General features: G+C 41.1%; 1 protein-coding gene across 6 annotated transcripts in view; it reads right to left on the bottom strand.

Annotated features, from left to right (window-relative positions):
* Nucleotides 1-26,316, bottom strand: part of SERGEF (secretion regulating guanine nucleotide exchange factor) — a 249,901-nt gene that overhangs the window by 170,596 nt on the left and 52,989 nt on the right. For all 6 annotated transcript variants that reach the window (XR_009215669.1, XR_009215670.1, XM_058446760.1 and 3 more), the window contains one exon: nt 25,118-25,284. Coding sequence is in view for 4 of the 6 variants with exons in the window: in XM_058446760.1 (XP_058302743.1) it covers nt 25,118-25,284 (167 nt within the window). In the remaining 2 variants the exon portion in view is untranslated. The remainder of the gene's footprint in view (nt 1-25,117; nt 25,285-26,316) is intronic.

Below are 26,316 nucleotides of genomic sequence, written 5' to 3'. Positions count from 1 at the left end.
CAGAGGAGAGAGGCAGAGATACTTCATGGGTATCAGAAGAGGCTGGAGCAATGGACGAATGGGTGTTAGAAAAAAATCATCAATCTCTACCTTGGTTTCTTGGTCCTCCTTAGCCTGGCTACAGATTTCCTCTCATCAGAGAACTATTATAGGATAGAGCATAATAAATGTAATAAATTCTGAATGACAGAATGTTTATTCTGGACTCTTTATTTAAGATGGTGACTCTATCACCTAGGGAAGGGGTGAAGGAGTCTGGTGTGTTATATTTTTCCTACCATTCCACATTTTCATATTATCAGAAAAGAAATGTTAAAACAGTAGAAGGTGGAGCAGGAATAGGAAGACAAGAGTGGCAGAACAAGGAGAACCAGAAGGGAAGGTTGGGGTAAAGAAAAAACATAAGAATAGAAAAGCATTAATAGTAAACAAGTTAGACGACAATCCTGGAAATAATAAGTTATTTTCTTTCTAATTTAAAAAGGAAAGTAGACTTCATTATTCAGACTTCTATTCACTCACCAACCTGTCTTCAGCTCCCTCCCCAGTCTGATGGCTTCCAAGATAATGAAATATCAAGGTAAATCAGGCAAGAGTATTTGAGTGTGGACAGAAAAATCTACCTCCCCTCAGCCCCACCTGTTGCACTGGAACACTCTGAAATGCCATGAGTCTTCTCAGCTGGGAAGACTGCTAAGAATGGTGAACTAATTTGGGCATTTCAGTGCACAGAAGCTGAGGCGCCACCTCACTGCGTGAATACAGTATGCTGCTGGCTTCCTCTGGATCACCAGGTATGCCTAGGCATCACAGGCAGCATGACTCCTGAGGGATGGGGCAGCCCTTGGGGGAAAGGGAGAGCCAATGAGCCAGAAGGGAGCAATGACACAAGGGATATCCCAAAAGTGCAAACACAAAGCAAAGGCCAGCCTTTGGGTCAAATCCATAGCTCCGTGGAACCCTGTCCAACTGGCAGCAGATGGCTGCTCTATTCTAGACTTGGCCATTCCCCTTAGAAAACCTCTTTGGTAATGGGGCTGTCAGTCCCTTTCTCAGTCTAATGCTCAGACATCAAAAGGACATGCAACCAAGAATGTCACCAATATTTTCAGCAATATTTGAAAATCAGAAGGAAAAGTTAGTTACTTGTTTTATTTGGAATTAAACATGTTTATTACAGAGGAAAGAGCCCCAGAAAACCCTTTCTAATAAAACAGGCAGTATATTCCCCAGCCTGGTTCCTCCTTTCCACCTCCAGTCTAACAAAGAAGAAAGCTGAATGGGAAGAGGTCTAGCAAATGAACTGAGTCCAGTATGGTGGGTTCAATAGGGAAGTTAGAATAGCACGTTTCAGACCAAAAAAGAGGGGTCAAAGAAAACTCAAGCCACCTTGCACTCTAAACATTCCTCTCCTTGTGGGCAAGACATCAATATCCCAGGATGCTAACAAGGCCATCTGGGATAGAGGAAAAGATGGTTCATGGTGAGTCAAGATTATCTGGGTGGCAGGCCCTGCTCAGCTATGCAGCATACTTAGCCTCTCTGAGTTCCAGTGACTGCACCCCCTACCACCGCTCACCCAACTGGAAAACAGAGACAATAACATGTACATAACCTATTATTACTAATGGCAGAAATAAACAAGACAGTGTACATGTAGAATGCTAGGCAAGGAAGCCCTCAATGTCAGTTTCCCATGCTCTGCCCAAACCCACACACAACCATTTCTTTGAAAAAAGGTGATCAGTCTTTTTTTCTCTGTCTCTCTCACTCTGTTGTGCAGGCGGGAGTGCAGTGGTATGATCATAGCTCACTGCAGCCTTTAACTCCCAGGCTCAAGAGATCCTCCTGCCTCAGCTTCCCGCGTAGCTGAAACCACGGGGACACGCCACCATGACCGGCTTGATGATCAGTCTTACGGCCCCTTTCTAGTGTTCCTTCAGTCTTACACTGGAGAAAGTAAGTGCAAAGGCTGAGATATGAACCACTGCCGAAGGTCAGACCACCCACTGCTCAAGGCAGGCTCCAAGTCACTGTACTTCTGCTGAATTGTGGCCAAAAGCATTACAAATAAGTTTTCTGTTTCCTCACAATTTGGTTTCTCCACCAATATTTATTATCAACATTTTTAAACACACAGAAAAGCTTAAACATACAGAAAAGCTTAAATAATTGTACAATGAACACTCATATTCCTACTACCTAGATTCCACAGTTAACATTTTTCTGTATTTGCTTTAATCACATATCTAGCCATCTCTCTCTCTATTCACCAATCTTTTTAAATGGATAGCATTAGGAGATATACCTAATGCTAAATGACGAGTTAATGGGTGCAGCACACCAACATGGCACATGAATACATATGTAACAAACCTACACATTGTGCACATGTACCCTAAAACTTAAAGTATAATAATAATAAAATAAAAACAAAATAAAATAAGTTGTAGATACAAGTGTCCTTCACATATGCTGATGAGTTTTTCCTCCAATTTTTAAAATTGTGGCAAATATACATAACATAAAATTTATCATCTTAACCATTTTTAAGTGTACAGTTCAGTGGTTATGAAGTATATTTGCATTATTCTACAACCATCACCACCATCCATCTCCAGAACTCTTTTCATCTTGCAAAACTAAAACTCTACCCATCCCAGAATCATACAGTATCTGTCTTTTTGTAACTAGCTTATTTTGCTTATCTTAAGGTCCTCAAGGTTCATCTATGTTGTAGTATGTCAGGATTTCCTTTCTTTTTAAGTCTGAATAATATTCCATTGTATGTATATATCACATTTTGTTTATTGTCTATCCTTTGATGGACACTTGGGTTGCTTCCACTTTCTGAGTATTGTGAATAGTGGTGCTATGTACATGGGTATGCATATATATCTTTGAGATTCTGCTTTCAACTCTTTTGGATATATATCCAGAAGTGGAATTGCTGGATCATATGGTAATTCTATTTTTAATGCTCTGAGGAACTGTCATGCTGTTTTCCAAAGCAGCTGCACTATTTTACATTCCCACCAACAGTGCACAAGGGTTCCAATTTCTCTACATTCTGGCCATCACTTCTTATTTTCTGTTTGGTATAGTAGCCCTTCTAATAGGTGTTGGGTGGTATCTCACTGTGGTTTTGATTTGTACTGCTCTAATGATTAGGGATGTTGAGCATCTTTTCACATACTTTTGGTCATTTGTATATTATCTTTAGAGAAACGTCCATTCAAGTCCTTTGCCCTTTTTTAAAATTGGGCTGTTTGGTTTTTGTTGTTGCTGAGACCCTGTAGATTTATAGCAAATCTTGAAGTCAGGTTAGGTGGATCTTGCAACTTCATTCTTCTTTTCCAAGATTGCTCTGGATAGTCACAGCCTTTTATGTTTCCATATAAATGTCAGAATCAGCTTATCAACTTCTACCCCCAAAAAAGTCTCTTGAGATTTTGATTGGGGTTGCTTTAAATCTACAAATCAACCTGGGAAGACCTGACAAGTTAACAACATTGAGTTTTCCAGTCTGTGAGTGTGATATCTCTCTCCAATTAATTGGGTCTTTAACTTCTCCCAGCAGTGTTTTGTAGTTTTTATGTACAAGTCTTGCATGTTTTTCTTAAGTTTATACCTAAATATATTGTACTTTTTGATATAACTGTAAAATTATAATCGTAAAAAACCTGCTTTTTAAAAATTTTCCAATTCTTTGATGCTGCTATATAAAAAAAAGTTGATTTTTGAACATTGATTTTGTACCTTGCTAAATTGCCATTTGGGTTCTAATAGTTATTTTATAGATTTGTTAGATTTTATAATTCAACAATCATACCATCTGTGAATAGAAACAGATTTACCTCTTCTTTTCTGATTTTAAGCCTTTGATTGCTTTCTCTTGTTTTATGGCACCAGCTAGAACCTCCATCCAGTATAATAGTGAATAAAAATGGTGAGAGGACATACTTGCCTCATTCTGATCTAAGAAGGAATACATTAAATTTTTCACCATCAATTACCATGTTAATGCTTTATAAGTGCCCTTTATTAAAGTGCAGAAATTCCCTTCCATTTCTAATTTGCTAAGTTTTTATCACGAATAAATGTTAAATTTTGTCAATGATTTTTCCACATCTGTTGAAGTTATTATTATGGTTTTTCTCCTTTATTTTGTTAATACATGATGAATTAAATTGATTTTCAAGTGAAAAAGCAAGATTTCATTCCTGAGATAACATACCTTGGTCATGATATATTATCCTTTTTAAATATTAATGGATTTGATTTGCTAATATTTTGTTGCAGATTTTTGTGTTTATGTTCATAAGGGATACTAATCTATAATTTTCTTTTTTGTAATGTCTTCGGTATCAGAATTATGCTGACTTTATAAAACAAATTTGGAAGTGTCCCCTCCTTTATTTTCTGAGTTCGTGTAAAAATAGTGCTATTTCCTTATTTAAATGTCTGATAAAGTTTATTAGAGAAACCACTTAGGCCTAAAGAGTTCTTTGTGGAAAAGTTTTTGATAATAAATTGATTTCTTTACTAGACATACAGATATTCTGATTTTCTATTTCAATTTCCTCTTGTGTTTTTATACACTGTAGTTTTTCAAAAACTAATCCATTTTATCTAAGTTGCTGAATTTATAGGCATAAAGTTATTTGTAATATTTCCTTAGTCTCCTTTAATGTCTATATAATCTGCAGTGGCATACCTACTTTCATTTCTAATATTTGCATTTTGTGACCTCATTTTTCTTGATAGTCCAGGTAGGGCTTTGCCAATATTGTTGATATTTTCAAAGAATTGCTTTTGAATTTTTATTTTTCTCTCCTTTCTATTTCATTAACTTCTGTTCTTTCTTTTATTATTTTCTTCTTTCTATTTACTTCAGGTTTATTTTTCCTCTTTTTCCAACTTCTAAAGGGGGCCAATATTCAACATTCTTAAAGAAAAGAATTTTCAACCCAGAATTTCATATCCAGCCAAACTAAGCTTCATAAGTGAAGGAGAAATAAAATACTTTACAGACAAGCAAATGCTGAGTGATTTTGTCACCACCAGGCCTGCCCTAAAAGAGCTCCTGAAGGAAGCACTAAATGTGGAAAGGAACAACTGGTACCAGCCACTGCAAAAACATGCCAAATTGTAAAGACCATCGAGGCTAGGAAGAAACTGCATCAACTAACGAGCAAAATAACCAGCTAACATCATAATGACAGGATCAAATTCACACATAACAATATTAACTTTAAATGTAAATGGGCTAAATGCTCCAGTTAAAAGACACAGACTGGCAAATTGGATAAGGAGTCAAGACCCATCAGTGTGCTGTATTCAGGAAACCCATCTCACATGCAGAGACACACGTAGACTCAAAATAAAGGGATGGAGGAAGATCTACCAAGCAAATGGAAAACAAAAAAAGGCAGGGGTTGCAATCCTAATCTCTGATAAAACAGACTTTAAACCAACAAAGATCAAAAGAGACAAAGAAGGCCATTACATAATGGTAAAGGGATCAATTCAACAGGAAGAGCTAACTATCCTAAATATATATGCACCCAATACAGGAGCATCCAGATTCATAAAGCAAGTCCTGAGTGACCTACAAAGAGACTTAGACTCCCACACAATAATAATGGGAGATTTTAACACCCCACTGTCAACATTAGACAGATCATCTAGACAGAAAGTTAACAAGGATACCCAGGAATTGAACTCAGCTCTGCACCAAGCGGACCTAATAGACATCTACAGAACTCTCCACCCCAAATCAACAGAATATACATTTTTTCAGCACCACACCACACCTATTCCAAAATTGACCACATAGTTGGAAGTAAAGCTCTCCTCAGCAAATGTAAAACAACAGAAATTATAACAAACTGTCTCTCAGACCACAGTGCAATCAAACGAGAACTCAGGATGAAGAAACTCACTCAAAACTGCTCAACTACATGGAAACTGAACAACCTGCTCCTGAATGACTATTGGGTACATAGCGAAATGAAGGCAGAAATAAAGATGTTCTTTGAAACCAACGAGAACAAAGACACAACATACCAGAATCTCTGGGACACATTCAAAGCAGTGTGTAGAGGGAAATTTATAGCACTAAATGCCCTCAGGAGAAAGCAGGAAAGATCCAAAATTGACACCCTAACATCACAATTAAAAGAACTAGAAAAGCAAGAGCAAACACATTCAAAAGCTAGCAGAAGGCAAGAAATAACTAAAATCAGAGCAGAACTGAAGGAAATAGAGACATAAAAAACCCTTTAAAAAATTAATGAATCCAGGAGCTGGTTTTTTGAAAAGATCAACAAAATTGATGGACCGCTAGCAAGAGTAATAAAGAAGAAAAGAGAGAAGAATCAAATAGATGCAATAAAAAATGATAAAGGGGATATCACCACCGATCCCACAGAAATACAATCTACCATCAGAAAATACTACGAACACCTCTACACAAAGAAACTAGAAAATCTAGAAGAAATGGATAAATTCCTCGACACATACAACCTCCCAAGACTAAACCAGGAAGAAGTTGAATCTCTGAATAGACCAATAACAGGCTCTGAAATTGTGGCAATAATCAATAGCTTACCAACCAAAAAGAGTCCAGGACCTGATGGATTCACAGCCGAATTCTACCAGAGGTACAAGGAGGAACTGGTATCATTCCTTCTGAAACTATTCCAATCAATAGAAAAAGAGGGAATCCTCCCTAACACATTTTATGAGGCCAGCATCATCCTCATACCAAAGCCTGGCAGAGACACAACCAAAAAAGAGAATTTCAGACCAATATCCTTGATGAACATTGATGCAAAAATCCTCAATAAAATACTGGCAAACTGAATCCAGCAGCATATCAAAAAGTTTATCCACCATGATCAAGTGGGCTTCATCCCTGGGATGCAAGGCTGGTTCAACATACGCAAATCAATAAATGTAACCCAGCATATAAACAGAACCAAAGACAAAAACCACATGATTATCTCAATAGATGCAGAAAAGGCCTTTGACAAAATTCAACAACGTTCATGCTAAAAACTCTCAATAAACTAGGTATTGATGGGACGTATCTCAAAATAATAAGAGCTATCTATGACAAACTCACAGCCAATATCATACTGAATGGGCAAAAACTGGAAGCATTCCCTTTGAAAACTGGCACAAGACAGGGATGCCCTCTCTCACCACTCCTATTCAACATAGTGTTGGAAGTTCTGGCCAGGGCAATTAGGCAGGAGAAGGAAATAAAGTGTATTCAATTAGGAAAAGAGAAAGTCAAACTGTCCCTGTTTGCAGATGACATGATTGTATATCTAGAAAACCCCATTGTCTCAGCCCAAAATCTCCTCAAGCTGATAAGCAACTTCAGCAAAGTCTCAGGATACAAAATCAATGTACAAAAATCACAAGCATTCTTGTACACCAATCACAGACAAACAGAGAGCCAAATCATGAGTGAACTCCCATTCACAATTGCTTCAAAGAGAATAAAATACCTAGGAATCCAACTTACAAGGGACGTGAAGGACCTCTTCAAGGAGAACTACAAACCACTGCTCAATGAAATAAAAGAGGATACAAACAAATGGAAGAACATTCCATGCTCATGGGTTGGAAGAATCAATATCGTGAAAATGGCCATACTGCCCAAGGTAATTTATAGATTCAATGCCATCCCCATCAAGCTACCAATGACTTTCTTCACAGAATTGGAAAAAACTACGTTAAAGTTCATATGGAACCAAAAAAGAGCCCACATCGCCAAGTCAATCCTAAGCCAAAAGAACAAAGCTGGAGGCATCACGCTACCTGACTTCAAACTATACTACAAGGCTACAGTAACCAAAACAGCATGGTACTGGTACAACAGAGACATAGATCAATGGAACAGAACAGAGCCCTCAGAAATAATGCCACGTATCCACAACTATCTGATCTTTGACAAACCTGACAAAAACAAGCAATGGGGAAAGGATTCCCTATTTAATAAATGGTGCTGGCAAAATTGGCTAGCCATATGTAGAAAGCTGAAACTGGATCCCTTCCTTACACCTTACACCAAAATTAATTCGAGATGGATTAAAGACTTACATGTTAGACCTAAAACCATAAAAACCCTAGAAGAAAACCTAGGCAATACCATTCAGGACATAGGCATGGGCAAGGACTTCATGTCTGAAACATCAAAAGCAATGGCAACAAAAGCCAAAATTGACAAATGGGATCTAATTAAACTAAAGAGCTTCTGCACAGCAAAAGAAACTACCATCAGAGTGAACAGGCAACCTACAGAATGGGAGAAAATTTTTGCAACCTACTCATCTGACAAAGGGCTAATATCCAGAATCTACAATGAACTCAAACAAATTTACAAGAAAAAAACAAACAACCCCATCAAAAAGTGGGCAAAGGACATGAACAGACACTTCTCAAAAGAAGACATTTATGCAGCCAAAAAACACATGAAAAAATGCTCATCATCACTGGCCATCAGAGAAATGCAAATCAAAACCACAATGAAATACCATCTCACACCAGTTAGAATGGCAATCATTAAAAAGTCAGGAAACAACAGGTGCTGGAGAGGATGTGGAGAAATGGGAACACTTTTACACTGTTGGTGGGACTGTAAACTAGTTCAACCATTGTGGAAGTCAGTGTGGCGATTCCTCAGGGATCTAGAACTAGAAATACCATTTGACCCAGCCATCCCATTACTGGGTATATACCCAAAGGACTATAAATCATGCTGCTATAAAGACACATGCACACGTATGTTTATTGCGGCACTATTCACAATAGCAAAGACTTGGAACCAACCCAAATGTCCAACAACGATAGACTGGATTAAGAAAATGTGGCACATATACACCATGGAATACTATGCAACCATACAAAATGATAAGTTCATGTCCTTTGTAGGGACATGGATGAAACTGGAAACCATCATTCTCAGTAAACTATCGCAAGGACAAAAAACCAAACACCGCATGTTCTCACTCACAGGTGGGAATTGAACAATGAGAACACATGGACACAGGAAGGGGAACATCACACTCTGGGGATTGTTGTGGGGTGGGGGGAGGGGGGAGGGACAGCATTAGGAGATATACCTAATGTTAAATGACGAGTTAATGGGTGCAGCACACCAACATGGCACACGGATACATATGTAACAAACCTGCACATTGTGCACACATACCCTAAAACTTAGAGTATAATAATAATAATAAAAAGAAAATGGGTAAAGGGTAAAAAAAATAAATAAATAAAAAATAAAGGTAGAACCTTAAGTGATTGAATTTAGTCCTTTTTCTTTTCTAATATATTCATTTAAAGATATAAATTTCCCTCAAAGTACTGCTTTAGCTGCATCCCACAAACACTGATGTGCTCTACTTTCATTATTGTTCAAAGTTTTTCAAATCTTTTTATTTTGAAATAAATTCAAACCTAGAGAAGAGTTGAAAGAACCACACAAAGAACTCCTGCTTACAGTTAACTCATATTCCCAAATCTAAACATTTCACTAGCTTTGCTCGCTATATCCCCTTCCCTCTATTTGTTTTTTGGTTTGTTTGTTTGTTTTTTGAGACAGAGTCTGGCTCTGTCGACCAGGCTAGAGTGCAATGGCGCAATCTCAGCTCACTGCAACCTCCACCTCCCAGGTTCAAGCAATTCTCCTGCCTCAGCCTTCCAAGTAGCTGAGACTACAGGCAAGTGTCACCATGCCCAGCTAATTTTTTATATTTTTAGTAGAGACGGGGTTTCATCATGTTAGCCAGGATGGTCTCCATCTCCTGACCTCATGATCCACCCGCCTCGGCCTCCCAAAGTGCTGGGATTACAGGTGTGAGACACTGCGCCCAGCCTTTATTTTTTTCTAAACTGTCTCTGAGCAAGTTGCTAAACTTGATGCCCCATTATTCTAATATGTCAGTGTGTTTGCCACCAAAATTGACATCACTGTCTACATAACAATTCAACCATCAAAACTAAAAAATAAACAGTGATATGTAACTTTCAAGAAGCTTCAGACTCCAATTTAGGTTCTACCAATTGCCCCAGTAATGTCCTTTACAACAAAAGCATCCAGTTCACAACTGTACATTTCATTTAGTTGCTATGTCTCTTTAGAATCTTTCAACCTGGAACAGTTCCTCAGTCTTAACTTCCAGGACCTTGACACTTGTGAAGAATGTGCCTGCTTTTGGTCACTCTCCATTTCCTTCAGGTAGTTTTTTTCACATTTTGTCTGAGTTTATAGTTGATTTCTGTAGGAGGACTGGTCTGATAGAAACTACTGCACCACTACCAGAAAGGGAATTGAGATGAGATTCAATCCTCTTCTGAGCACAGATCCCACATGAAAAACCTGCTTCTCTCTGTTTGATTAGCACGACAGATCTCACACTTACAAAACAGGAACAGCTATATTATACAGCCTCACTACATTTCATAAAACTTTTCCAAATATCTACTTCATTATTATAATTAAGATGATACTGACATAGAATTAAAAGATCAAATAGTACAGAAAAGTATAAAATGAAAAGGTCTTCCTGCCTAACATTAAAAGAATGATCTCATGAACAGAGTCTCTCTATTCTATGCTTGCCATATCAGTGATAAGAAAACTAGGGGAAACTTAGGCTGGAAATCAGAAGATATAAGTTTCCAGTCCTAATTCTACTGCTCCAAAAATGGCCTTAAATAAGCCACTTACTCATATTTGATACACAATTAGCACTTTTCTCAGCTGCTAGGAGTATATTAAATTGTTCTGTGCCTAAGTTTCCTTATCTGAAAAACATACATAGCACAAACCATCTTTTCTATATGCTTCCTAGGTAGGAAACAAAATGATTTAATAATGTATGTTTGAGTGTGCTGAAAGCTGAAAGCACAATACAAATGTAATAATACATCAGGTATTACACCTCTGGAAAAATCAAATGGAAATTAGAAGCCTTGGTTGGAACACAGAAGAATCTATGCTCTATTTAGTTTTATATTATTACACTATCTATACTTGCACTGTCCAGTATGGTGGCTACTAGCCACATGTGGCTACTGAAATTTGAATTAAAATTAAATAAAATTAAAAATTCAGTCACTTGGTTACATTAACCATATTTCAAGTGCTAAGTAGCCACATGGTGGTTATTAGCTATTGTATTAGACTGATACAGACAATTTCCATCATCCTAGAAAGTTCCACTGGACAGCACTGATCCATACAATTTTATAGTATGCATTCTCTTACTTGCCTGATTTTAATGTTATTGTTGTGGAACTAATACACAGCAGCTAGCCTGCCACTATAAAACAAAACAAACAAACCCAGCACTTTGGGAGGCTAAGGCAGGCGGATTACCTGGGGTCAGGAGTTCAACACCAGACTGACCAACATGGAGAAACCCCGTCTCTACTAAAAAAACAAAAACAAAAACAAAAACAAACAAACAAATAAATTAGCTGGGCACGGTGGCACGCACCTGTAATCCCAGCTACTTAGGAGGCTGAGGCAGGAGAATCGCTTGAACCCAGGAGGCAGAGGTTGCGGTGAGCCGAGATCGCACCACTGCACTCCAGCCTGGGCAACAAGAGTGAAACTCCACCTCAAAAAAACAAAAAAACAAAAAACAAAAACTCAAAGGTGAAAAGAAATTGGTCTCCAGGTGATTAAGAGCTCTAGCCACATTAGAATGGTATTGGCCTTAGAACTTTGGAAGAACCCTTGGAACTGCTTCTCATTATACAGATTAGGAAACTGAGGCTCAGAGAAAGCAAAGTCTCTGGTCCTAGGTCCCACAGGGAGTCAATATCAGAGATGAAAATGGAATCAGGTATGTAGTAGCATAGGCTTTGCAGTAGGATCTGGGTTTTACTAGCAACTTCGTCATTTACTAATCATGTGACCTTGGACTAGTGACCACCTCTGAGTCTCACTCTCTTCAACTGCAAACAGAGGAATAATAATCCCTACTCTGCAAGACTGTCATGAGGATTAAAGAGATGGTGCCTAGAAAGTGCTTAGGAGAGAACCTGGCATCTACTGGGACTTGATGAATGCTATCTGCTGTCATTATTAGCAAATACACTGCTCTTTCCACTGCATCACAGACCCTGATGAGGGAGGCTGCGGCCACCAGATAGATCATCATCATGGAGCTAGTGAGTGTTGTAAGGCACGGGGAAATTATGCAGCTTGACAAAATGTGCCAGGGGAGCAGAATGATAAATGCATTATACAGCAGTAACTACAGAACTGCTCCCAAAAGTTCCCATGCAACAGCAGAAATTTCACCTTGAGGGGTGCAAAGGGAAATGCACCATTTGCATGCCTCTGTGCTCATACCCTAAAATAGGTGTCTGAGGAATGGAGCAATGCAGATTGAAAAAGATGCCTATATTTCTATGCCCCTCATGCTGAGACTACTGGAGGAGTCAGCATTCTGTTTTTGTTTCTCTCCCTCCAGAACTAATACATTATGACTCTGTTAGCAACCAATACAGCTATCTCATGACAGATCTCTCCAAGCCTGCTTCAGAGTGGATGGAGAGGGAGCCCCCAAGGCTTCTCCAAGTGCCTGCTATGTGACCTAGTCCCTCACTCCCTGCCTAACAGGGTATGACGCACAAAAAATCTTAAGATACAGTGCCCACTCAGTAGCAACATATACTTTCCTCTGGAAGACCACCACATGTGGGATAATCAGATGTTACAATACAATCAAATACTAATAGGTGATTCAAACTCTGAGTTAAGATTTCCATTCAATTCAATAACAAATCCCAACCATTTGCTTTCTGATAGGCACTGTGTCATGCACTAAAGTTAGAGCCACAATCAAGATATGGTGCCTATCCTCAAGTAGCTCATACTTGAAATGGCGACTGAAGTTGTCCAGAAAAGATTCCATTGGGCAAGCTCTAATCTGAGCCTTGTAAAGTGGTACACTTTGGATGTGCAGGTAAGGGGACTAGGACTGAGATACTTCAAAACTCATACTTCCCGCCACTGTAAACAGAAACAGAACACAAACCCAAGAAAGAATCATGAGGAATTAAAATATCTTTTCTCAAGTCTTCAAAGGCATGCTTTACTGTACCAGCTTTAAAGTGGTGGTTTCTGGGGAAGGAAAGCCTCTTGGGTGGCTCTGTTTACCTCCACTAGTTTGTGCCCAGACACCAAGGGAGGGAAGAATGAGCTGTTACAGGCTCTGCCAGAAGACTGGCACATCTGGACTTCTAGGAGTTGGGGTGAGCACCAAGCCGCAGTCACATCTTTGCCCTTCAACCTGGAAAACCACCATCCAGTCACCTGTATGTCCTCTAGTCCACACTGCTGCCACTATGTTAGCTCTGCTATTTCTCAGCTTTGTCCTTAAATAAGTTACCTCCCCAGGTTTTGGTTCCCTCATCTACAAAATAAGGGTAAATTATTATAGTGCTTCATGGGAATGTGTTAAGAATTAAAAGTGATGCTTATAAAGTGCTTAGCATAATACATGGCACATAGTCAATGTTCGACAAACAGGAACTAACATTATTATTACCTCTTTTAAAAAATCCAATTGTTCCTAATCCATTCTTTTTTTTTTTTTTTTCTGAGACAGAGTCTTGTTCTATCACCAAGGCTGGAGTACAGTAGCACAATCTCAGCTAACTGCAACCTCCATTTCCCAGCTCAGCCTCCCAAGAGGCTAGGACTACAGGTACACATCACCATGCCTAATGTTTGTGTTTTTTGTAAAGACAGGGTTTTGCCATGTTGCCCAGGCTGGTTTCAAGTGATCCACCTGCCTCAGCCTCCCAAAGTGCTACAAGAAATTAGTTTCCTAAAAACCCATGTAAGAAATCTACAAACAAAACGTACATTTGTTTATTGCTTCATAGTTGATAAAATGCTTTCACATCCCTGACATCATTCTGACAACTTACAAAGCTAAATCCAACAAGAATTATTATATCTATTTGACAGATGCAAAATCTGAGACTCAGAGAAGTAAAAGCAGCTGTCCAAAGATCAAGCCGCAGTGTAGTCTCTTGATTCTTCCAAGTCCTTCCCCTATTTGTTGCTCCCTCGTGCAGACCCTATCTTCAAATGATATGCATGCTCCATGCAACTAATAAGAAATCTTACCAGTGGGGACCACAGTGAAATAAAACCACAGAGAAGAAACTAAAAAATTACTGAATCACCTTTTTGAAGCGAGGGACTTTCCTCACCCAGTCTTGGCAGTGCTGCTTACAGTGACATAAACATTTTGTTCAGCAGCCATGAGCAACCTTCCCTAGCCAGCTAGGTCTCCTGAAGTGGCACATGGGGAGGCCCCTGTGGGAGCCACAGTAGCCTCCCAGCACCTGTGAGTGGGACCCCACTCTACCTCCTACTTTGCTTTCCACTTATACTTCTGGTTCCTCTGAAAAGCCAGAGGCTTCACAATTAATTATTGTAGCAGTTGCTCCTTTTGCAAAGATATCTCTGATTCCTTCCATTTCTGCTACCCATAGCCAGTCTCCCCGAGTCTTGGATGACACCAGACATCCAGTAAAAAGCGCTCTCTTCCAAACAGTAATCTTCAGATGCAGGAGGTGGCGGCCACCACTGGCAGTGTCCCCACAGACAGAACCACTACATCACAAAGGGAATTACGTAACCATACAAAGATTAACCTCCCCCTTCTAGTCACAATTCACCAGTCCCTCTAACAACTGGCCAGGGATCTTGGGGGTCTAAAGGCTGCATCCCAAGGGAATGGTGTCGTTTTGCTTCCTTGGAAGTGACAAGAGGAATGTTTTCTCTTTATCTACCTCAAGAGGTGCCTACCAGGCAAGGCTTCAGTGGTTCAGGACATTTCAGGCAAAGAAGAGGCTGGAGCCAGACGGCAGTCATCTTTGGGGAAGATGGGGAACTACAGGGCTCGCTCGTAAGGCAGCTATCCAATATAAAGTACCCAATGGAGCCTGGCAAAGAGAGGCTTAATTCAGGTCAGTGTAAACAACAAGGAGGTCCCATTGGTCAGAAGGCTTCCAAGCAAGAAGCTCCAAGGAACAGCAGCCCTTGGAATCAAGCAGATGGCCTTATATAGGGGAATGAGCCACTCAGAACAAAGTCCCAAACAGTGACTAAGGATCCAGGACACTGAGTCCGATCCCTGCGCAATGGGACTGGCAAAACCCATACCCTGCTCAGGGTAAGGTTTTTGTGCAAGTAGAACTGGGAGAGAGATTTAGCTGTCTGGATGTGGCCAAATCAGGAGGGAGAAAGTGTTTAGGAAAGGCAAAAGCGAGGTCAGGGCTCATCACATCCCAGAGCCAGGCCACCAACAGCCCAACAAATTCCAGGCCTAAATCAAGGGCAGGGGAGGTAAAGGGAGGGTGGAAAAGCACTTCAGGGACAGCTGCTCAACAGAGCCAAGAAAGGTGGATAATGACACCATGCAAAGAAAAACTCAATAGGGAAAGTAAGAAGAGACATGTTTGTAAGACTGGGTGGTAGGAATACCAAGATGATTATAAGACATCATCCTTGTTAGCTACTGAGAAATAGGTAGTAGTTGTCCAAGAAGCCAAAGGCAAAGGGAAGCAGAACCAGCATGCAAAGACCCAGAAATATCAAAAAACCTGATGCATTATTGGCTAGGCATAGATAAACTGCGGAATACAGGGAGAGACTGGTAGAAGGTGAGGCTGGGTATTTTGACAGAAGCTGCATCAAGAAGAGCTTCTTATGAAAATCCAGAGATTTTAGACTTCATTCAGGATAGGAAGCCATCAGAAAGTAAGGGCACACATTCATCCCTATAACAATCATTTGCTCAGCACCTGCTGTGTGCTGGGTGCTATTCAAGGTGATGAGACAGTGGTGAACAAGGCCAACAACAGTCCTGGAGCTTACACTTTAATGATTCCATTCTTTGCACACTGGCTGTGCAGTTTATGGGTTGTGTGTTTCTCCTACCCATTGAGAAGAGAGGCTGGGTCTTAATCTCCACCATATCTTAAATGCTTGGCTAAGTTTCTTCCATATAGAAAGTCGCTATTAATAAGTGTTTATTATGGGAATAAATGTTTTCTGTATTTTCTAAGAGTCTAAAGAAAAAGAGCATAGTGCAATCAGATTTCTATTTCAGTACATCACTTTGGCAACTGGTTGTGAGCAACTGGGGTGAAACCAAACTAGAGACAAGGGGTTACCAACTAAGAAGCTGCCACTGTATTAGGCACTAGATAATGAGGGTCCAAACTAGAAGAATATTGGTAGAAATGGAGGTAGTTTTAGTCCCCTGACAAGCCAATTCATGTGCAGCTCATTCAGCCTTCACAGACCTAGAATTGCTCTCAGCAGACCACTGCAGCCTCCTTTAAATCCTCATTGCCTTCTGTTTTCACTCTAAACCTCTGCATGATTTACTTTCACCCTGGGACAGCCCAGTTTTCAAGGTCAAATGCAACAAAAGACAGCTGGTCAGCTCCAGGGTGACCCTGGGCAAAGCCTGGGGCAGTTGTACTTCCGCAGAGCATGGTAGTGACATACGAGGTCACTAGGACTTTAAATCAGTGCTGATGAATTTCCTCTGCTGCTGAAAACAAGCAAGCCAGAGATATCCTTGCTGTCAATGCTGATGGCTGCCTCAACAGGAATTCATACTCTGATGCTGCATGGAGATTGGCTGGATTATCAAGCATCTAGGCTCCACTATCTTCACTGGTTCTAGTTCTAAGAAGTGTTTACAAGATCCACGGTGGTTCTATGTAGCTCCTAAGATCTCAAGTGATGAAGACAAAACAGCAGATCTGACCCATACTTTTAACAAAACCTGTACCTGAAGCAGCTCATATGTCATGAACCTAAAAAACAACTTTTTTTGTACATGTACAGCACTTTACAGTCTATAAACGCCCTTATATGTACTATCTGCATTTTTCTATAACTCTATGGGCAAGATAAAGCAGATATTATTATGTGCACTTTGTGAATGAGAAACCTAAGGCTTGGAAAGGTTTTGAATGACCCAAAATCATACAGATTGTACAAACAGAGCAGAAAGTCCAACCCAAGTCACGTTCAAGACTCTGTCCATCAGACCTCCAACTCCAGCCAGCACGAGTTTACTATAAGCATGAATTAACTTACTGTCCCAATACTTACTGAGGCTATTCCTTTCCTTGTTGCTTTTCCTGATATGACACTGAGGCAGAGCCTGTAAAGGGCCCACCAAGTCTCCATTAGACCTGACTACCATCCAGTGATACCCAAAGCCAGAGCCCAGGGTCACACCCTGATCAGAACTGTCCAGAGAAGAAGCTGTTGTTGTACAGGGCTAGCAATGAGAAAAATGACGGGTCTGAGAGCCGGGTTCAAGTCCCAGTTCTGCCATGTACTGTGACTTTGAGCAAGTGACAGCTTTCTTTCTCAACTTCAGTTTCCTCGCCCCCAGAATGAGGACAGCAGCATCTGCCCTACCCACCACTCAGGTGTCAGAGCCAATAATGGTGTCTTCCTTCTCTCATTTCCAGGCAGTCACCTGACAGTGCTGGAAGAAGCCATTACAGAGTAAAGTGAACTAGTCCCTCCCAAGTAGCCTCCCTGCTCTAACCTCATCACTCCAGCAGATAATTTGCCTTCCAATCTAACCACGAAGATTTAAGCCAACCAACATGAGCTCTCACACTTTTTTCAGCACAATTCTATTATTACTTACTTTGTACCAAACCTTGCCCTAATTATACAAAGATAAATAATGCCTTACCTCAAAGAACTTCAAGTTTGATTTAGAAATGGGCATGTTAATAATTACTACATTACTAATAAATACCACATTGCAGTATTGGGCGGCAAGTTTGACTTTTATTTGTGAATTCTTGGTGCCTGTGCATGGCCCACAGTAGGATACAGTAAACATCTGTTGAATAAATAAATAAAACTAACATAAAACCTGATAACAAAAGAGGTACACAGTTCAATGAAAGCATTCTCTTCTCCACCTCAAAACCTCTCTCTTCGCATATCCCCTTGCTTCTTTACTCCAGCACTGAAAGAAAGAAAAAGTCTCCTTTCTTCTTGTCAGAACTGGCCCCTTCACAGTGCCCTCAATCCTCTCTCTCATCTTCTTGGGGGCCTTGCTCCAATTCTTCTCCTTTCCTCTTGCAACTTTACTCATTCAGTTTTCTTCCTCTCTCTAAATCTCTCTTTCAGCCTTTTGACGCACTCTGGTTTCTCCATGCTTACAAAACAAACTGTAACCAATCTCTCTCTTCAAGGTACTAGGCTTGTTTTCATGCTCTTTGACCAGAATCTCCTGGAAGGGCTACTCACACCCACAGCCTCTATTTCTCATCACCCGCTCACTCATTTGCTGTGCTCCTGCTTTAGCTTCTACCTTCCCACTGAAGCTGCTCTCTCAAGTGCCATAGCCTCCCAGTCACCAAATCCAGTAGTCTTTACTCCATCTCCAACCTCCGTGACCTCCCTGCTGGCATTTCCTTGGCTTCTGTGACTGGGCAGGACCTGGCTTCCCTTCTCCCTCTCCTGTCAATACTCAGTCTCTATCTGGCTGCTCTTCCTCTGCTTTCCTCCTCAAGTTCTTGCCAAGATTCCCCTGTTACTTTACTTTTGCTCCCTTGGGCACTAATTTAACATCAAGCCTTCCAATTCAGGAAGGCTTTCCAGTCACAACCTCCCGCCCCAGCCCCCACCCCCACCCAGCAGAACCCAGCAAAACCACAGGGACTGAAAATGCAAGAAAGAAAAGGTCATCAAGACACGGGAAGGGACAGGATCAACATATTTTCATTGCCAGACTCTCTTAAAGACTTTGTCACATTCTGTTTGTCCTACAGTGAACTTAGCCCTGCTACTAACTCACAAGCTCCTAAGGCAGAAACTGTCCCCCTCTTCTCTGCTTCCCCTACCCTAATGCTGTGTTCAGACAGACAGGCATACTCAAGCATCTATTGGATTAAAGAAGAAAATCCAAAGGTGAATAGGCGCGAAAGTACTTGGCAAACTGTGAAGTGCTAAAGGACTATGAGGCTCATCATCAATAGCCTTTGCAAGAAACTTCAGGGCTGTTCTGAGCACAATACAGGCTCACAGCCTATCTGTGCTGGCTCTGCAGGGCATCTGATGACCAAATGCCTGAAAACATGGAAATGCCTATTCCCGAACTGGCCTGGGATTGAGAAGCACAGACTATGAGGAAGAAGAGAAGAAGCAATGAAAATGGGTACATACCTCCAAAATCATTGCTTTCATTCATTTTTCACTTATTCAGTCAGTAAACATTCACTAAGTACCCACAAGGTGCCAGGGACTATTCTAGACACTCGGATCACATCTTTGAACAAGACAGACAAGGCCCTTGCTCTCTTGGATTTTCTATTTTAGTGAGAAAAGAGAGACGATAAATATAAATAAGAAAATACTGGGTGGTATTAAGTGCTTGTTTCACCATCTCTCTCAAACATGACAGCTCTTCCTCTCTTCTGAGTGTTCACAGGGACAAATCCGGTCCACCACTTTGAGGTTTGTTTTGTGTTATTTCTTCCCCTGCTATGTCAGCAGCTACAGCACAGATGTGCTAGATTTTTAAATCTCCAGTGAAACCATCTTCGGGTGAACAGTACTACCCATTTAAAGCGCTGCTATCCCATTTCCAGAGGGCTTTAGAACACTGGACCCTGCTACAACTGAAAGGTTTGGGCTGCCTGGGCCCATGGTCTCAGAGACCTCATGCTTCTCTAGCAACAGCAATGATGCTGTGGGTACTTAACAGAGAGCCACTTGGGAATGCTTTTTCAGGTTGTGTTCAATTCTGTCAGAGCCCTCTGGACTCAGCTGATTGCTGGTGGTAGATTTCTGTGTTATTTAGGGCACCAAAGTCCCACAGTCTTGACACAAACTTAAAATTAGAAATGCATTAAATATAGGAAAGGAGGAAGGTCATTCAGGAAAGGCAGTCTTCCGAGGGAGCTGTAGGACAAAGACGCCCTGGAAACTTCCAGGTTCATTAATGGGTTTTACACAAGCATTCAAGTGGTATTTCTCCTTCAGAAATAACACTGTGGAAAGTGTAGGGGCCTGGCTCAAACCTCAGCTAACACAGCTGAGTGAGTGACTCTGCAAACTAAAAATAGCTTCTTTCCCACTCATTCCGACAGATTGCACTTAGACCCTGTGCACAGGTTGATCCTCTAGCAGTTTTAGTCCTGCTGCAAATGAGAGCTGATGGCATTTGGGCTTGACAATTACCCAATCTCTGGTTTAACTTTTATTTCCACGTTTCCTGCTCCTGCTCCAATGGCACTGTATGTGCACACACATGCACGTGTATACTGAGTTCCCTGGCTGGGATTTGGTGCTCCTGAACCAAACGTGGGCAGAATTTAAACCAGGAACATGAGTCAGGACTGTGGCTGCAGACTGAGCCCAGAGAAAGTCCTTAGAAACACTGGGAATCAAGCTGTTTGCCTTGGATCTTCTAATTCCTAGCTAGCCTCTCTGGCCTCAGTTTCCTGAATAACAAAATGGGAATAACCAAGCCTATTCTGGCCTATTTCACAGCATCATGCTGGGATCGAATGAGACAATGTATGTGAAGGTCATTTTCCTTCAGACAGTGATGGGACAGGCTAGACAGGCAGCCAGATTACAAAACTAGGTTCAGCCACTAGAATGGGTAGGCATCCTGATTGCATCAGAAGTTAAAAGTAATCTAGACTCAATTTCAGTTTATGCTGTCCCTCGGCCTGATATCCTTCTATCTTTGCTAAACTCCTATGCATTTTTAAGAACCCAATTCAAATAACATTTCTTTTTTGTTAGTGTCTTCAGAATTAACCATTCCATCTTTAGTGCTCCTTTGGCCTTTTGTATATACTTCTAATAGCACTTTTCACTCTATACAGTAGATATTAACTTACATATCTGGAAGTTCTTTGAGGGCAAAGACCGTGTATTTCTCCTCCTTGTATCCACCTCCCCATCCACTTCCACTGTATAGCCAACACTGGTGCACGACAGGTGTCAACCAATGTTTATGGAATGGGCAAGAACTCAAAAGTCAAGAAGGAGGTAAATGTCAGAGAGATCCAGGAAAGCATAAAAGGTGGGACAGCACACAAACAGCCAGTGGTGGGGATGGTGGGCAAGAAATCCAAGAAGGCAGTGTCACTGAGGTCCGTCCTAGGCAATAAGGGCACAGCCATAGGGATGACAGTCAAAGCTGAACTGCAAGTTCTGGGAAGACCAGACAGGGATTTCATCTTGGAAACACAAAGAATTGAACAGAGAGCAGGAGCACTCTATTGAGGTCCAGGGAATAAGGAACAGCGGCATCATACCAAGTCCCACAACCTAAACTGGAATAGGAGGGCGTGGGGACAAGAAACAAGGGCAGAGAATAGAGGCAGGGCAAAGAATCAGAGCAAAGCTGAAGTGATCCTGAAGAAGCCTGGAACTTATAGGTTAGTTAACATTCCCAGGTCTGCCAAAGTTTTGAGTTAGCAGCTAGGGATTAGAGACCTTAGCTATGAAACTGGCTTGGAAAGTAGAGAGCTGCTGGGGTATACATGTGCAGTCAAGGAGCAAACAAACCTGTTCACATACACCCTGCCCTGACATGTGCTTGGTGGAATTAATCCAGATCACTGTACTACCCACCCTTGAATTTTCCAGGAGTGCCTAGAGAGGCCCAGTATCTAAGGTAAAACTGACAGTGAATGAAACACAGAAGTTTTTACCACTGTAAGAATATTAACGGAAGGCCTGCAAGGTCTAAAATCTCAAATAAAGTGTTTCTCCGGCTAGAAAGGAGACATGGCTCAGAAGAAAAGAATTGAAACACTTAGGGGAATTAGAGACCCTTATTCCCAGACTTCAAGAACCCAGCAAAGGGTTCCACCCAGGAAAGGGCACATAGAAAGAAGGACCTCAATTTCACTTTATCTATAGAGTATGTGACCTTCTTCAAGCACTTCAAGTTCAAGACCCAGGCTCACTGTTTACCTATTGTGTGATCAGCAGAGGCCAGTTGAGTTTACCCATTCTTAGCCTTAGTCTCCTTATTCATAAAGCAGCAATTGTAACACCTGCACACAGGTTTATCATGAAGACAAAATAATATCTGCAAAGCATTTAGCATATTGGCCTATAATAAGCACTAAATAACTTTGTGTTTCTTTGCTTTCTTTGGTTCCCAGGAAGGGATGGTTATACCACAGTCAGCTCTGTCTACCTGTGTTTTCCTCTCCTGCTTGGCTATCCTTCTGGACCCTTCTGTGCAGACATCCTATCTGAGACACCAGACAATTCACTCCTCCTCCTGCTTATCCCTTGGACATTAAAGGCAATTAAGAAGAATTACAGACAATTGGTCAGCTATGTGCCACACTCAGGTCCTCAAGGGTCAGGAAACATCAGCCTAGTCCAACACTGTTCCTGTGCCTCCAGGTATCTCTGCACCTCTCTGGCCAAGCCCATGACCAGGGTAGCACCTAGTTTAGTGTGGCTCTTGTCTTCTCCAAGGTGAACCCACTCCTAGTAGCATATAGCTGCCTCCTGGCCTGGCTCTCTCTTGGCCTCGAGCAAATATATGCCTAGCAGGCCAGACCTGGATATCCATAGCTGGAGATAATTCCCAGACCCAATTTACCAGAGAGTAATAGCCTGGAGTCTGAACCTGAAATGAGACCAGAGCGTCTACACTCCAGCATCCCAGAGACTGGAGCTAGAAGGAAGGAGCTCTAAAATGAAGCTGCCAGGGGGCTCAGGGCTCAAGCCCGCTCCTGATAAGCTACATAAAATTCACATCAATGTCAGGCTCTTAGACTAAATTTTGCACTGGTCATGTCTGTCACAGTGCTGCATACTGTGGCTACCACATGGCATTAAAAAATTTCAAAGGGTAAGAAGAGAATGGAATCAACAGTTTCTGAGCGCCTACTAAGTCAAGAACTTTGCATGTTATCCTTACCAATACCAATACCTTAGGTATTATTACACAGGGTATACTCATCTTGCCAATAGAACTAGAGACTCAGAAAAATCTAAGAATCCTCTGTTCCTCCACTACTGTACTACCTGACCACAAAGTCTTAAATGATCTTGGAAAGACAAAGAAAAACTAGAGTCTAAAGCACTATTTAAAGGCTCTCAGCACCTTAACTCACTAAGCAGATAATACTAGTTTAAATACTGCATTCCCTTATTCACTACTGGTAAAGCCAACTTCTGCCAAACACAATCTAAAGAAATATATCAAAAGTCATAAAGATGCTCCTGACCTTTGGCTTTGTCATTGCATCCCCAAGATCATATCTTAAGGAAACAGTTCAACAGAGATTCACTAGTGGTGGGGAAAAAAAAAAAAGGATGATCTAAATGTCTAATATCCAAAGAATGGTTTCAGAAATCCCAGAACCTTCTAATCACATAATGTTTACTGTATAGCCATTTTAAATGATCATTTTAAAGACCAAGAGGGAAAAAAACCAAAGCATCTGTGATAAAATAAAGATTGAAAACAAAACATCATAAATGCTATTGGTACGACTTGTAGAAGTATGGACATGTGTATACACAAAAAGGAATGTAGCTGTTTTAGGGTGGTAAGATTATGGAAATCTTCCATAATACTAAGTAGTTTCATTATTATTACATGTAAATTGTCTTTGTCGTATTGTTTAGTTCCTTTTCAACCCAAGAGAAAGAGAGAGAAGAAAAGATAGACACACTTAACCTAGCACTAAGAAAAGGCCCAGGAAGACCAGGGCTGGGATATGAAAGCAGAAATTGAGAAGCGTCCTACATACCCGGAAGGAGGAGGCCAGGCAGGGCCCTGGGGAAGGGAAGCCCTCTAGGTATGAAGAGGGTTGTCATTAGTCTGATGCTAATTACAGAAGTCTCACTAGCTTATTAATTTTTTTGACAGACTCTGAATGAAGACTGAATTCCTTCATTAAGCCACCTTGGGTTCAGAGGCACATTTCCTGTGTGGCCATCCCCATTCTTCTAAAAAATCTAGCCTTTTCTTTTTTTTAAAGGGTAACAGTAAAGTAAAATTTAGTAACAGAAACACACACCCTGGAGAAATTAAGATTCCTGCCTTAAATGTAGAAATTCAAGCCATTTCAGAAAATCAAAGGGGTTTGAATAAGCAACTGAACTACAGTGTTTTCTGGACTGGGAAAAATAAACATGAGTATAAAATATTTAGCTCAGTATTAAAGGCCCTCTTGCTCAGGTTCCAGCCCATCTTTCTGAAATTACCTCATAATTGTCCCTCCAGATACCCAATGCTCCAGCCAAACTGAACCACCAAGTGGTCCCCAAAACAGTTTCTTCACTTTCCTACCCCCATAACTCTTTTCAAGCTGTTGTGCACACTTAAAATTTCTGTCTTACAACTGCTTGCTCAAGTCTGACCCATCCTCCAAAGCACAGATCAAAGCCTTGTCATTTTCTTTTTTTTTGTTTTTGTTCTTGTTTTTGAGATAGAGTCTTGCTCTGCCCCACCCCCCTCCAGGCTGGAGTGCAGTGGCGCTATCTCGGCTCACTGCAACCTCCGCCTCCTGGGTTCAAGCAATTCTCCTGCCTCAGCCTCCCAAGTAGCTGGGACTACAGGCGTGTGCCACCACGCCCAGCTAATTTTTGTATTTTTTGGTAGAGACGGGGTTTTACCATGTTAGCCAGGCTGGTCTCAAACTCCTGACCTCAGGCAGTTTGCCCACCTTGGCCTCCCAAAGTGCTGGGATTACAGGCGTGAGCCACCGTGCCTGGCCAGCCTTGTCATTTTCAAAGCCTAGGCCAATCTCTGAACCCTGAATTCATTTCTTGCTCTTCACAGTAGATCCAAAGTACTTTGAACCTCCAAGGAACTACACAAAGTCTGCCTTGCAGTACAGTTATCTGGGTAACTGACTTTTGACCACATTAAAGCATGAGCTCCTTAGGGCAAGGAACTCTTCAGATTCCTACATGGTACCTATCCATAATGCCTGGCACACAGTAGGCTCTCAGTAAATGATTCACTGAAAGATAAGAAAAAGGGACACATTACATCTGTGAGAAGTCACTTCCTACCTCAGTTGCTCCAGTTAAGCAATGCAGAGATGAAGGCGTGCTGTTCGGTGGTCTTGAACAGGGGAGAAATGAATCTTGCTTTTCCAGTTTCCAGCCTTCATACGTCTCCAACTTCCTCCCTAGTTGACCATAGTCTGCTCGGCCCCAGGTAAACATCTTGCCAGTTTCTAAAAACAAATATTATTTGAATTAAGACTACATTCCACAGCTGTGCTCTCATGGGTAGGCAATGAATTACAAGAGAAAGTGTGACATTTATTTTAGTACCACCTACCAGGAGCCTTCCTATCTTCCTGTAAAGAAGGCACATGCACTCATATTTTTACAGATGTGGAAACTAAGGTTCAGAGAGGTTAAATGACTTGCCCAAGATCAAACAAGCTGTGAGTACTAGAGCTGGATTCAAGCAGAGATTCATTCTACAGTTTCTGCTCTTGCATGTTATATAGATATGGATATGACTATAGATATACTTCAACCATGCTTTATGGCCTTCCATTCCCTCCCTTCCCCACACACTCCTTGTGCTTTGCCCAGATGCCTGTTCGCAGGCTCTCCTCTCCCCCACCCAACCCAGGGCCCCATTTAGCCACCTTGAAGTTCTCCACTCCACAATCTCTTAGGGCCTAGCTCAACGAATGGCCAGTTTCATTTGCTCTCCCCTCCTTGTAACATAAAGGGACCTTTCAGAATCTATGCTCTTACCCAAAGGAGCAATTCTAACCATCCTAAGGCAAGTGTTTATGTGTGCTAGAGGGAAGGGAGTGACAGAAGAAAAAAAAAAAATGGCAAAACCATTTGGAGCCAGAAAAGCATTTAGTCCCCCAGATGCACCACATGGGAAGCTGGCCAGTGCTAAAAATGACAAAAGAAAATGAGATTTGCAAAAGGAGAAATGGACTTTCTTCTCCCAGATAAGAGAAAATTCACCAAATTCATTCAGTTGTACCAAGTGCCACATTTGTTATTTCAACAGAAATGCAAAATCTGATGAGGCATAGATTATTAACAGATTCTCTGCAATAAATATGCATAACCATGTGCGTTGTATAAATTCTTTATACATGTTTATTTTAACAAAGAAAAACTTTGCTTTAGAGACAAAACACAGAGCAGTGCATATTAAATTCTAGACAAATCTACTACTGCAAACTTTGTGTTTGGTATCAAAGCTTCATCTGGCCCCACATTCAACATAT

This window comes from Hylobates moloch, unplaced genomic scaffold (genome assembly GCF_009828535.3).
Source record: "Hylobates moloch isolate HMO894 unplaced genomic scaffold, HMol_V3 SCAFFOLD_11, whole genome shotgun sequence".
Taxonomy (NCBI): Eukaryota; Metazoa; Chordata; class Mammalia; order Primates; family Hylobatidae; genus Hylobates; species Hylobates moloch.
The sequence above is the reverse complement of the archived record's forward strand: the minus strand, read 5'-3'. Positions and strand labels throughout refer to the sequence as shown.